The 14,430-nt window shown below is 37.1% G+C and overlaps 1 protein-coding gene across 3 annotated transcripts; it reads left to right on the forward strand.

Moving 5' to 3' along the window:
• The first annotated feature begins 75 nt into the window (after nt 1–75).
• Nucleotides 76–13,827, forward strand: LOC116308765 (prolyl 3-hydroxylase 2). Of its 3 annotated transcripts, none has more exons than XM_031719248.2 (11): nt 76–561; nt 1,306–1,753; nt 2,293–2,429; nt 3,396–3,551; nt 3,932–4,051; nt 5,185–5,292; nt 7,425–7,535; nt 8,080–8,230; nt 8,309–8,456; nt 11,993–12,065; nt 12,517–13,827. In XM_031719248.2, exons 1-11 carry the CDS (start codon nt 109–111, stop codon nt 12,757–12,759), a joined length of 2,148 nt encoding a protein of 715 aa, XP_031575108.1. In that variant the 5' UTR covers nt 76–108; the 3' UTR covers nt 12,760–13,827. The 3 variants fall into 3 exon arrangements, with proteins under 3 accessions (XP_031575108.1, XP_031575107.1, XP_031575109.1); XM_031719247.2 differs by having other exon boundaries at nt 77–561; nt 7,422–7,535; XM_031719249.2 differs by having other exon boundaries at nt 78–561; nt 7,422–7,535; nt 8,333–8,456.
• The last annotated feature ends 603 nt before the right edge of the window (nt 13,828–14,430 follow it).

Below are 14,430 nucleotides of genomic sequence, written 5' to 3' on the forward strand. Positions count from 1 at the left end.
TAACGCCTTGTGATTGGCTGAGACATTCATAGTAATTTGAGTCGATCTGCAAAAGCTAAAGATCGATCAAGTACGTCTTCTTTTTTCATTCCTTAGGACTTTTTAGCAATGGCGAGAAGGTTAATTTTGCCTCTTATTTTTTCTAGTTTTCTAAGCTTTTATGTTAATGCAGATTTTTTGGAAAACCTTACTCTGAAGGAAACGATCCAGTACGATGAGCTTTATTCAGATGGCTTGTTCGCTTACAACTTGAAAGATTTTTGTAATGCGAGCAAGAAGTTCGAACAAGCTCTTTCAGACTACAAATACCAAGACAATGTAAAGCTCCATTGCCGGGATAAATGCTACAAGAAGTTCCAGGAATCATTAGCAAATCGCAACATCCATACTGTTTTGGAGGATCTAGAGTTGGAGTATTTTCGCTTAACGATTTATTCGCGTCGTTGCACACAAAAATGCAACGAAAAATATCTTGGGCGAAGATCTCATGTTTCGGCTCAAATCGAGAGAGATTTTGAGAACAGAAAACTCTACTCCTTTCTACATTTTTCTTACTACAAGGTAAGACATTATTTTGGTTTAGTAAGTATACGAATACTGGTTTAAAAAATCGTAGTTTTGTGTTAAGATTTTCGTGTAAAGTTTGGGCAAATCTCCAATTTGCTTGGTCCACGTGTACTTACTCCGGACAGTGACTGTCTGTTGTTTGTATGGCTAACATTCCTACACACAATGACTACATTGTCTAGCAATTTAGCAATTTTATTAGCTTGAGATTTGTCGCAGCGAAAGAAAACGAAGTCAGTGTTTTAAGAAAAGTCATCTTTTGATAGCATTTTCATATATTGTTTGCTAATTTTTTGATTTCGCTTGATCCGTACGACTACGGCTGTTCCAATGTGGGATCTTTTATTTGAAGAGGGTTGCTGTAAAAAAGCTCAGACAAGCATGCATATTCATTATTTTGAAGGATTTATTGCCAGGGGGTTCAAGGCATTTTTCAACTTTTCAAAGTTTCTTGCATTGAAAATAAATTATTTTATTTTATTTCATGAAATTGGTAAAGAATGGAATACAAACGATAAACCATCCTGGGGTTGGGGGAGGGGGGGAGTTCAGTATGTGTGGTTTGTAAAAGGGGGACTACCAAAACTATGCCTTAACATTGCTTTCGTAATCAAAATTGATATCCACATCCTGTGGCCCACACCCAAAACAAAAATGATGAACAGTCTCTATAACTTTTTTAGATTTAAATTATATTAGATTATAGTATAAAATAATTCAAATTTGACTTGATATTAGTGTGGTCAACTAATCAAAGCCGTCCAGGCAGCCTTTACATACCTGGAAATGTGGCCCAATGACAATCAGATGCTCAGCAACATGAAATACTACAAAACTCTGGCAATAGTCAATGACGAACTGGTCTTTTCCCTGGAAGCTATTCCTCACATCAATACATACTTTAAAGCTGTCAAATTCTATGAAGCTCAAGACTGGACAAATGCACTGTTGACATTTGAGCAAGCCTTGAAGGAGTACTATCAAGCATACAAGGTTTGCAAGCTGAAGTGCGAAGAAAAGAGAGAGAGTAATAGAATGCTTGGCCAGGAAGGACTGACTGCCGTGTATGTGGATATTCTGAGGTGCAGATCCAGATGTCAGGAGAAGCTTGCTACTATCAATGGCCAAGTTGTTGACAATTACCTACCAAGACATTATAACTATCTGCAGATGTGCTACTGGAAGGGTAAGTATTATCTGCATGTATAGTACATCTATCAGGGGTGCATTTAGGGATGGGGCAGATGGGGCCATGGCAGCCCACCACCCTTTCTTTGATTCCTGGATTTGCCCCTGTCTATTTCTGGCTTTGTATTGAACTTTGTTACTTCAATCAAACCTTTAATTTTTTCCATTGAAAATGTTTTGAATCTTCATTTTTTTAAATAGGTTTTTTATTATTTGTAGTTAACAATAAATTACCACCAAAGCCCAAATAGTTTGCCAAAAATTGAAATGTCTACTAATGGTTCATAGATTTGTGATAGACCATTAGTATGAGGTTTAGACTATTTAGCAATTAGTCCTCAAGCCCAAATGGACTATAAGTCATTAGCCCAGGAGTCTGAAAGCCAAATGGGATATTGGGTCATAGGCCATGAGGGAGCAGGGTTTAATGATGACCCAATTTATAGATGCAGTATCTAGTATTACCATATATCAATCTGTACTGTTATGAGGTAATTAATTTCAATAACATAAATTTTGCTGCTTACTTTCTGTTAGTTGGTAAGACAAAGGAGGCTGCTGAGTGTGCAACATCTTACATGCTGTTGGATCCTGATGATGAAAACATGTTTGACAATCTAAAAATCTTTAAACATAGAGGAAACTTGGATGGAACAGAAGTTCTTGCAAGAAAGGTATTTGAATTAATCCATATCATTTATTTTACCCAGACATGTGACTGCACTCACTCAGAGTCATTGCCATAAAATTTTAGATTTTAAGTGCTAACTATGAAAGACGTAAATTTCCCTCTCTGACATCCTTTAGGAACTATTATGCAAGATTTATGTGCAAGCAATATACATGCATATCAAAGTGCATTTTTACCTTAGGTCTCCAGCATACCAGATTTTAGTGTTGTCATGGAATGCCCCCCTTTGTGGTGAAGGAGCATTGCGTGATTACCACACTAGAAATGGCTGTAGGGCAGACTAATGTCTTTCTGCCTAACGATTCTGGTGTAAATGACCAGCAAAGCAAATTTTCTGAGATGCGCAAGCACTTTCATAAAATATTGGAGGCATAGACATGAAAGCCAACTGGCATTTGTGGGAAGTGTTCATCTTCAAACCTTTGGGAACCACAGAGTTACTGATATACTAAACATTTGGTGATTTCTAAAACCTTTGAAGAAAATATTTTGTTTGAATTGAGCTATATTTTTTCAAAAAGTTATCATCCTGCTCCTGATCATGAACTAAAAAAAACTCTGAGTTTAATTTCAAGGTTTTGTATGTGTTTTTCCATAGCACATGTTAAATCTTGCCCAAATATGCCTCATTTTCAAATTTGAGCAAAATCTCAAAAAAGATCAATTCTGGCTGGACATTGTTTGATGTTGGGATGTTATTTTTAGTCCATGGATTCAACATTTGTCCCAGTTGCATCCACAGGAGCCCAAGATTGATTATTGAATTTAAATTACTTCTTCAACAATCACGGAGCTATGCCCTGAAAACGTTAATGTTTTGTAAACTTTTACGTTTAGCATTTCTTCATATTTTACTGGCTTATAAAGAGAAGAATAGGAAAATATTTCTACAGAATATCATTTCTTCTTCAATAATTTTTATTACAAGTTTCATTTTGTTCTAATACAGGATGCCATCATCTATCATCGATCCATCAACCTTGTAAGCAAGCTGTTGCATTTGGCAGAGATGTACACCAGTGATCATGACATTGAAGAAGAATGGTTTGAAGACATCAATGATGTTGTTGCTCCAGATGATAAAGAGAGTACAGAAGAGACAGAGGTACCAGTACATGTATATTATTAATAACACTTTAGAATTACAATTTAAACTTAGTTGTCATATGATGTTATTCAAAAGAAAGATATGATTGGCTAATGCACTTGTGTGAGGAAATGATAAATATACAAATGGATGAATGGAGGAAGAGAGGGAGGGAGGGAGGGAGGGAGGGAGGGGGGGAAGGAGGGAGGGAGGGTGGAAGGAGGGAGGGGGGAAGGAGGGAGGGGGGTAAGGAGAGAGGGGGGAAGGAGGGAGGAAGGAGATGGATAGATAGATGGATGGGCAGATTTATAGATAAATGAATAATGAAAATGGAATTAATGATTATGGAGGAATGAATAGATGCAATAGATTGATTTATATTAATTTGTTTGATTCAGGACCTTGTTGAGGGAGAACCTTTAGATTTTACTTCAATCAGAGTGTCTGGTCTTGGTCCTATTAAAACACCCTCTGAGATGAAGACATTGGATGATTTGTTTAAGGAAGACCAATTCAAGGTTGGTATCCATAGATCTTGTAGTACACATACACCTATTTCAAAAAACGTCAGTTGGATATCTGAAAAAAGAAATCTGAGACCGATTGGAATTGTGGGGTCTGACTGAGTGTTTTCGAGTTAAAAATTCAATATACAATTACCCAGCTACAGTAGTTTGCCAGTGCAGTTCATCACTCAAAGTTGATATACCAAGATATTAATTTTTTGCAAAGTCCTAATTAAAACCACAAACAATTTACAGCTTGCAACCCACAATTCCTTTCGGTCTCAGATTTCAGATCTCCGACCGACAACGCTTTTTGAAATAGGTGTACGAGTGTGCCAATGGGATTACTCAATTATCAGTTAACTACCTTACTATTATTTTTGGCCAATTGTTAGTTAACTGTTAAATGTTAATAATTTTAGGTTATTTGTTAAATAGCTACTATTTTTTGGCCAATAGTCCCCTTCACAGTCCCCTGTGCACTCTTGAAAGGTACTGCCGTGCCTTTGCATCGAAGCTAGACAAATGGTGAGCTTGCAATGATAGAGACCTTTTTTTAACACCTTGGACAATTATTTACACGTCTCTATCATTGCAAGCTCTCTTTTCGTCTTGCTTCCGCTGCCTTTCAAGATGGCGTAGGGAAGTGTGAAGGGGACTGTTGTTAGTTAATTATGTATACTAACCCCATTAGCACCCTCATGTATTTTTACTTATTCATTAATTAATAAAGTACCTTGAAGTAGAGACGGGGTGCAGCTATGGATACACTGTATGTTAAAATTAATGGAAAAAATTAATGTAAAAAGTAGCATTGAGAAGGTTATGTGTAATTAACTCAAAAAAAATGAATATTTTGAGTACATGGCATAACACAAAACCCAATAAAGTGTCTGTCTTGTTGGATAAGCCAATCTCTTGTCTATCTGGTTTGCCTACTAATACTGGTATATCTGTCTGTCTGTCTGCCAATATGTGCACCTGTCCATTCGTTTGTTCTGTCTGTCTGTCTGTCTTTCTGTCAATGACTACCCAGTTGTCTTGTTTATTTTTATATCTGTTGATCTTTCTGACAATCTGTTTGGCATGTCCCTTGGTTCATCTACATATATGTCATGGTTCTAATATATCCTTTTTACCTCTAGAATGTGACCATTATAATGAAAGACAAAGAGCTGAATGGTACAAACAGGTTTTTGGCAGATAACTTTATTACAGAAAAGCAATGTGGAACTTTGAATAACCTGGTTAAGGTATGGCTTTTCTTAAAGATTATTCTTGAAGTATTATTCTCTCTCTATCAACTGTTGATTTTTTTCATTTTTAAAAATTGCTAACAAAATGATAACATTGGTCATTACTATCTTCATTGATCATTGCCATCACCTCCACCTCCATATCATTGCTATTACTGTCATTTCCATTCCTACCAACATCACTGCACCACCATCTTTACTACCATTATTCAGGGTGAACACTTCTCCCTCTTATTTTTCTTGGTAGAAGTGTTAAAAAAAATCATGTTAAATGAAACAAAATCTAACGTTTCTGAGGCTAAAGGGTAAATGTTTACAGTGGGTTGCCTGTGCAATTAAGCCTCCCCTAGCCCCCCCCCCCCCCCCCCCCATTTCAAAAACGCTTCACCTTCCATGTTGTAAATTGGGTATGAACATCATCGTTATCATCCCAATTATCAATACCATACGCTAAAAAGTATAAAATTTAAATCTCACAGATAAAGGTATTAGTCAGCAAAAAGAGGAAATAAATCGAAATCTTGTTTTTTAAAACAGAGAGAAAGCAAAAACATAAAATATATTGAAAAATCCCATTATGATTGTAAACTGAAAATTGGAGCGAATTTAATATGGTACTTGCTGCATTTATTTAGAATGAAATTCTACATATTTGATTTTAATATATTTTCTTTAAGGACGTTCATGGCCAACACATTCCATCGTCTGATTTTTGAAGTTTTCCTCTAGAGATATTTATTATGATAAACTTTCAAAAAAAAAAACAAAAAAAAAAGAAAAACAACAACAAAAAACAAAAACAAAAAACAAAAACAAAAAAACAAACAAAAACAAAACGAAAACATTAAAAAGAGAGTGACTCACTTTGTTTTTGAGCTATAGGAGTTTGTTTGAAGAAATGAAAAAAATTTTTTTTGTTATATTTTGCTCCACAAAACATTGCAATGACGTCATCACAATGAGTGCGGAGCGCGCACCAAACTCATATGTAGAAAGGAAGCACCCAGTGCTAAAGAAACGTCCTTAATTGCCAGAAAACAATATATTATACCTAACCATTTGTGATATATATTATTTATTGCAGTAAAAGAACAGGATTATATAAAAAGAAATAGGGGCTGTATATCTCTACATGTTAGCAAAAGTCAAACATTTATTTCAACGAAAAAATGTGAAAAAAAAACCGAAAAAATTCTAAGCCAGCGATAGGACCTATCTTTCTGTTGGACAAAGAATTTTGCTTTCCTGTAGAGAGATAGAACCCTGTCCTTGATAAACAGGTCAGTTAAACTTAAAAATACGCGTCTTCATTAACTTTGAAGTGGAGAAAATGGTATCTAACGAGACGCACAGTTCAAAAAAGGTCAACATTGTTTTCTGTCTCCAATGGCGCGCAAACGCAAATCTCATTTAAATATGAAAGGAATTGCTATTGGCTGTTTATGTCTTCTTGAGTTCTGATTGGTTGAGAAAAGAAGCCATTTGACTGATTGATTGAGAAGGGAAGCCATTTGACTGATTGGTTGAGAAGGGAAGCCATTTGACTTATTGGTTGAGAAGGCAGTCTAAGAAAGGAAGCCATTTCAAAGTTAGGAAGATGGCGACTTGATTTATTAAAAACCCACCGAATACCAAGTCCATTTACTGCAGAAACGTTGGCATTTTAACAGTTTGTGTAACTCATTAGATATCAAACACCTACAAAGTTCGTAGAGACGGGTAGATAAATAGTATGGCCCTCTGAAAGAATGCGGTACATACCTAACGATAAAGAAATCTAAATAGCTTGCTAAAAATACATGATAAAATACGACTGTGTTGGTTTGGCCTTTGAACTTTGGTTATGCCAAAAAACAAATATTTTAATCCATTAAAAAAATAATGCTGAAAAAAAACGCTTATTGCATTAAACTATGATTGGTAACGCCTTAAACATCTAAAATGGTAAAAAGAGAAATTAAAATTGGAATAAATAGTTCACAGGAGTTTCCGAAAAATACCCTCTTAAAGTTTTGAGATTTGAACCGTCACGCAATCTTTTGAGTTGGAATTGTCACGCAAGTATTCACTCGAGGGTCATGCAAAGCTATACATCTTGTGTTCTTGATGAATTTGATCTTTGCTAGAAGACTGGAACCCTTGGTGATGGATATGACAGCCGCAAATCGAAGGATGGCAGTGCTTTCTCCTTTACTGATAAAGAAACGTTCGAGGGCGTCACTCCAATCTCAGCAGCTAAGGTAACAAAATCACGATATTATTCAGTCTCATAGTGTTATTTGACATTTTAACATCCCATGATGCTTTGCATTCCGGGTTGCCAACGGCCAATTTTTTTAGGGAATGCAACGCTATAGACCTCTTCGGCTCTAACGTAATGTTTTCCCATTACAGACCACATGTTATTCCCTAGAGTATCATTTCTTTGTTTAAGGTTTGTGCTTGGTTGCACATGAGAAGACACATGAATATGGATACAGCTCAAACAAAGAATCTTATTCTCAAGGAAATGACACGTGGTCTGAAATGGGAAAACATTACCCCAAGCCGAAGAGGTCTATTCAATCTGCTTTTATAAGTAAAATACTGATTTTCAATTTTCAATTTATTCTGAATTAATTTTCCACGCTGTCGAGAATCGACCAAGGGGGTTTAGTGTTACAGTGGAAACTGTAGACTGATTCCATAGTCGTAGTTTTGTTTTTGGTTTTTAAAAGACACCCTTTTAAGAACGTAAAATTAGTTGAAATATTTCTTGAAATTCTTGAAATTTCTTGTTTCCAGGCAATTACAACTGGAGTTGCAGACGCTGAATCAGTAGAACTGTACCTTAATGTCAGTGAAAAAGCTCGAGCTTTTGTCGAGACTTACTTTAAGTTGGAAACTCCCTTATACTTCAACTACATCCACCTGGTGTGCAGAGAATGGAAGCAAGGTAAGCCGTGCTCATTTATTTATATATTTGATTTTTTGAGCATATTTCAAACTTGTAGAATGAAGAATCTCGAAACAGTTCGGTTGATTGATGTTGTTACAGGCAAAGTGTCTGGTAAGATAGAACACATAAGTCACCCAGTTCACGCGGATAACTGTATCTTGCATAGCGATGGACCTGGTACATGTCCTAAAAGAGCTCCTGCATATACATGGAGAGACTTCAGGTAAGATATATAGTAGCTTGTTCTAATCGCTTCCTCATTTCTAATGGAATTCACCAATCCAGGGTGGACGGCGAAAAGACTTAAGAGTGACTGTCTGTAACGATCAAGCAAAATTCGAAATCCGTGGCAAACTTCGAAAAATCGATTTCGCTCATACTTTCAAGTTAGTTAGGGTAACGTATCCTAAGAATCGCTGTATAGTTGGTTTGATCAAATAACGCTTTATTATGGAGAAAAATGGAATTTTTCAAACACTCCCGAAAACGCCGTTCGCGACAGTAAATTTTGACTCAACTTTCGCGGCTGCTGGACACAAAATAAGCAACACTGGGAATTAAAACAACCCATATTCTTGAAGAACAATCTATTGAGTACGATATGCGTGACTTTGGGATCAATTGTACAATTTTAAGATAACAAAATAATTTTATTCGCTAGACGTGTGTTTAGAGTATCAAAAAGTAGGTCTTACAAAAATATTCATTCTGAATGTGCTTAACCTCTCAGTCGCGTGAAACTTCGCTGGTTGATTATTCAGATGTTGATCTTTCTAGTGATGTAAAGAAATCTTTGGGCAAATGATTGTGTGTCACGCAGTATGTCTTCAAACTTTGGTGAAATTACTCATTTCTGACCTCTGGCCGCTTTCTATAACAGACAAGATACTAGTGTTTATAAGTAAAATATAAACTCAAAAACAAGCCTAAAACACTTTTATAGCCTTAAATAATGTAGCTGTTTAAGAATTCTTACCTGGCAAACTCTGAAACCTGGATTTTTATGAATGTTTTTAGACACAACATCGATCTGGTTTCTTTCATTACCGACTCGAACTTGTCAACGGCCGAGTGCCACAGGGAGCCCAACCTTTCTTGTTGTGGTGCAAAACACAGGAAACCCAGATTGATTAAAAAATCGTTTTAATTTGTTTTAATGATGATGCAAACACACACAATAAAAAATTTCACAACTATTCCAGTAACACTTACTGAATTACATGATAATCTATAATATGAATGACTAATAAAGAGGGGAAAAACCTGCAGTAGAACCTTACTAATGGTAACAGTTCTAAATTGATTTTAAAGAAGTTGAACCGTATACACTACATGCAATTTTTCTGCTCGGCGTGTCATCATAAATGATCACCGGCCTCTAAGGTTCATAATTAGTACCGAACAAATGTATGTGACAGAGGCACCCACGATTCTATTGGAGTAGATGCAGAACATGAAAATCTTTGGAAAGTTTTTACGCATCCTTCTTCGGAACAGGTGAACAGCGTGTCATCATCGGTATCGCTGTTTTCCTTGCTGGAATCTGTAGTGGTCTTTGGTTTGTATTTCCTACTTTGTCTAGGTATGATAACGCAGAAATCTGGAACCTGGTCATCAGAATACTCCATCTTCCTAAGGGTGGGTAAGGCTAGAGCTGACGATTTCTTCGTTGTTTCAAAATTTTTGCTTTGGATGCAAATTATATTTATCTTGAGTCCTACATATTTTCAAGTACTTTCACCAAAACTAATTAAACCAAGCCCCAATACTCCTCTTTATAGTTCCATTCAGTGATCACGAATAATAGTTCCTAGCCGAGGCTGGAGTTACCGCGCATGATAAACTATAGTTTTGCTATGCGCGGAAACTCCAGCCTCGGCTAGAGACTATTATTCGTGGTCACTGAATGGAACTGTAAAATGGAGTATTAAAGAGTGACTGTCTGTAACCATCGAGCAAGGCGTAAGCCTTGACAATGATGTTATCTTCAAAAAGCGTAACATTGTGGTTTGGAGAGCATACGGCGTTGGAAAAGGAAAAAAGATACCCAACACGAAATTTGAAACAACGAAGACATCGTCAGCTCTAGCCTTACCCACCCTTAGGAAGATGGAGTATTCTGATGACCAGGTTCCAGATTTCTGCGTTATCATACCTAGACAAAGTAGGAAATACAAACCAAAGACCACTACAGATTCCAGCAAGGAAAACAGCGATACCGATGATGACACGCTGTTCACCTGTTCCGAAGAAGGATGCGTAAAAACTTTCCAAAGATTTTCATGTTCTGCATCTACTCCAATAGAATCGTGGGTGCCTCTGTCACATACATTTGTTCGGTACTAATTATGAACCTTAGAGGCCGGTGATCATTTATGATGACACGCCGAGCAGAAAAATTGCATGTAGTGTATACGGTTCAACTTCTTTAAAATCAATTTAGAACTGTTACCATTAGTAAGGTTCTACTGCAGGTTTTTCCCCTCTTTATTAGTCATTCATATTATAGATTATCATGTAATTCAGTAAGTGTTACTGGAATAGTTGTGAAATTTTTTATTGTGTGTGTTTGCATCATCATTAAAACAAATTAAAACGATTTTTTAATCAATCTGGGTTTCCTGTGTTTTGCACCACAACAAGAAAGGTTGGGCTCCCTGTGGCACTCGGCCGTTGACAAGTTCGAGTCGGTAATGAAAGAAACCAGATCGATGTTGTGTCTAAAAACATTCATAAAAATCCAGGTTTCAGAGTTTGCCAGGTAAGAATTCTTAAACAGCTACATTATTTAAGGCTATAAAAGTGTTTTAGGCTTGTTTTTGAGTTTATATTTTACTTATAAACACTAGTATCTTGTCTGTTATAGAAAGCGGCCAGAGGTCAGAAATGAGTAATTTCACCAAAGTTTGAAGACATACTGCGTGACACACAATCATTTGCCCAAAGATTTCTTTACATCACTAGAAAGATCAACATCTGAATAATCAACCAGCGAAGTTTCACGCGACTGAGAGGTTAAGCACATTCAGAATGAATATTTTTGTAAGACCTACTTTTTGATACTCTAAACACACGTCTAGCGAATAAAATTATTTTGTTATCTTAAAATTGTACAATTGATCCCAAAGTCACGCATATCGTACTCAATAGATTGTTCTTCAAGAATATGGGTTGTTTTAATTCCCAGTGTTGCTTATTTTGTGTCCAGCAGCCGCGAAAGTTGAGTCAAAATTTACTGTCGCGAACGGCGTTTTCGGGAGTGTTTGAAAAATTCCATTTTTCTCCATAATAAAGCGTTATTTGATCAAACCAACTATACAGCGATTCTTAGGATACGTTACCCTAACTAACTTGAAAGTATGAGCGAAATCGATTTTTCGAAGTTTGCCACGTTTTGCTCGATGGTTACAGACAGTCACTCTTAAAGGTTTTACGAACCTCTTGATAATGCAACCAACGGATTTAATACGCTTTAGAAGTTGATTTTTGTGGAGGGAGGAAAAACCGGAGAACCCGAAGAAAAACTCTTGAAGAGAGATTAAAAACTCTACTATGTATTAGATAGTTACTGAGGTCGGCAGCAATGTAATGTTAGATATATTGAATTCAGCCGGCGGAGGGCGTAGCCTGAGAGAGAAAGAAAATGTTATGGAGTTTGCAGAAAGATGAAAAACAAGATAAAGAAATGAAGGAACTAAACAAAGCAGTAGTGATAACTCATTCATTGGCTTTTTTCCTGTGTTTTTACTCACTTTTCAGTGCCATATTGTACTTGAATGATAACTTCGAAGGAGGAGATTTCATATTTGCCCATCCAAATGAAACTATCCAGGTTTGTTCTTATTACAGTGAAGTCGGTCAATAAACTAAGGTCAATCTTTAAATAAATCGTTGGAATACATATACATGAGTCAGTGAGGTCAAAACAATGTATTTGATTGACGCTAGTCTATTGCCTGATTTCCATGTCGCGAATGTTCTCTGTTCAGCGCATAGCGGCGAAAATAGTGGTTATCAGACGAGATACTCCCCTTCCGTCCCACGCCCTCGCAAAAAGGCCACCCCCATCGGTGTTTTCTATATCTGTCCCTGGGTTACGGGGGATCTAGGGGAGGTGTGAGTGTCCCCAACCGCTCCCTTCCACCGTCTTTTTAAAGTGTCTCTGAAATCCTCCCCCCCTCCCCTTGCCTCTTTCCGCCGAAATCGGTGTTTCCTGGATCCATCCTTATAGGTCACGCCTTAACCGGCACTAGATTTCAAAACCTCATTGCTCTCACATCCAGGCGTCTGTTAAACCAAAGTGTGGTCGTCTAGTAGGCTTCTCAGCGGGAGTAGAGAACCTACACGGAGTCCTTGGAGTTCAGAACGGCCGTAGATGTGCCGTTGCCCTGTGGTTTACCCTCAGGACAAAACATGACGATGAAGGCAGGAAAAAAGCGTGGAAAATAATCCGAGAAACCAAAGAAAAACTCGTCGGTAAAGATCAACTAAAACACGTCTTTGCTGCTCAACGTATAGATTTATAATTTAATGGTTATTAATAATAAGCTTTTATTGGTCATGTATGATAGAGTTTGATAATGGTCAGGCTCGATACGAATTAGTCTTGGTGCTCTAAGCAGTGAGATAAGGCGCATTTTTAGAGCAACCCCCATGGATTGAAGACAGTTACGAAGCATCAACTATCATCATGGGGTGGCTTCGTAGTTACATTTAAAAAAAGTTAATTGAATTTAATTTTTAAAAGCACGAAAAAAGAAGGGACATGAAAATTAACCAAAAATTGAAAAGGCTATAAAAAGAATTTCCCCCATTTTTATAATTTAATGTCATAAATTTTATACTTTTTTATGTAGAAACTAGATTTTCTAGATGAGGCGTCTTTATTATATGTAGTTTTGTTAGTGAATTTGCTCTTTTTGAACGGCGCGCGCTTAGAATGTACCGTTTTTCCCCAGGTAAATAATCTTTCCAGCTTTCTTTATTGCAGTAAATTCGTAATGGTATTTTGCTAATAGAGGCGCAAACATGTCCTTATATGGCATAAAGAAAGTGATGTCATTTGTTGGTCATGCGCAGTAGCTGGGGCTGGCAAATGCTGGTTGATCATTTGTCAATCACGCTTCGTAGAGAGAAAAAGAGATAGTTCTATTACCAATGGTGCAAGAAACGTAGATTATGCAAATAGTTAAGCTGATTTTGTTTGATTTACGTAAAACTGCTGCAAAGGAAACAGGAACGGTACTTTGTCGTTAGAGTAGATTTCGTATGATTGTGAAAGGGCACGGCTATGGTACGGATTGACAACAGTCTTTGGACCGATCACAGCGCGGGCGAAATCACTTCAAATTGATCCCGCCGTCACATTCATACAAAATTTTTGTATCAGGACCAGACTTTTACACCTCATATTTATAATGGCTTAATTATAGAGAGGAAAGATTAAACCAACCCCCTTCTAAAGTGAAGCAATGTACGTGTGTGTTGATGAAAGGGTCTATAGTTGCTAAACACTACTGCTCATGACCAATAAAAGTACAATTGAAGTTTATAACTATTTTTTCAAGTTAAAATAAAAATACACTTTAGTTACACATATTGTGTTTTAATGATCGACCCTGCGCATAATCAAGGTATTACGCCTTTATTTATGCCCTCATCTTGCTATTCAGTAGTATTTTGCAGTGCTTTATAATTACGCGCGCAAAATTTGTCAGTATATTTTTTTTCAAGGGCGCATGCCTATAGAATGTCGTGCGAACACTTCGATTGACGTCCATCAAAAGCTGCTATGCCGCGACCATTCCTCGCTCCTTCTCCTAATGGACTACTTCGACGATACGGCTGCCATCTTGGATCGCAAGGCATTGTGGGGCACCCAGGGGGGCAAATAAGACTTTGTTACAGTAATGACGTCGATCGATATTCTGGGGGTGAGCTGTTTACTACTCTTCCCAGTAGACCGAGGTAGTTGTGATTTTTTAATCGCCTTCGTAGCGTCTGTTATGTTATCGGCAAGTACATTTCAAATCGACCACGTGATGCCAATGTTGTACCACGAGGACAAGTTTTTTACAGCACGTGATTAAAACTTGACTGAATTTTGATCACGTGGTGTCAAAAGCTTGTCCTCGTGGTACAACATTGGCATCACGTGGTCGATTTGTAATGTATTTCTGGATAACATAACAGACGCT

This window comes from Actinia tenebrosa, unplaced genomic scaffold (genome assembly GCF_029948245.1).
Source record: "Actinia tenebrosa isolate PJP-AT-01 unplaced genomic scaffold, QUT_ActTen_1.0 PGA_scaffold7__59_contigs__length_16204524, whole genome shotgun sequence".
NCBI lineage: Eukaryota > Metazoa > Cnidaria > Anthozoa > Actiniaria > Actiniidae > Actinia > Actinia tenebrosa.

Bases quoted from the DNA above. Each gene is read 5' to 3' on its own strand.
- LOC116308765 (XM_031719247.2), top strand. From the start codon at position 109: ATGGCGAGAAGGTTAATTTTGCCTCTTATTTTTTCTAGTTTTCTAAGC. The intron at 5,293-7,421 runs GTATGGCTTTTC...GATCTTTGCTAG, and splicing joins CTTTGAATAACCTGGTTAAG to AAGACTGGAACCCTTGGTGA. The intron at 8,457-11,992 runs GTAAGATATATA...CTCACTTTTCAG, and splicing joins TATACATGGAGAGACTTCAG to TGCCATATTGTACTTGAATG.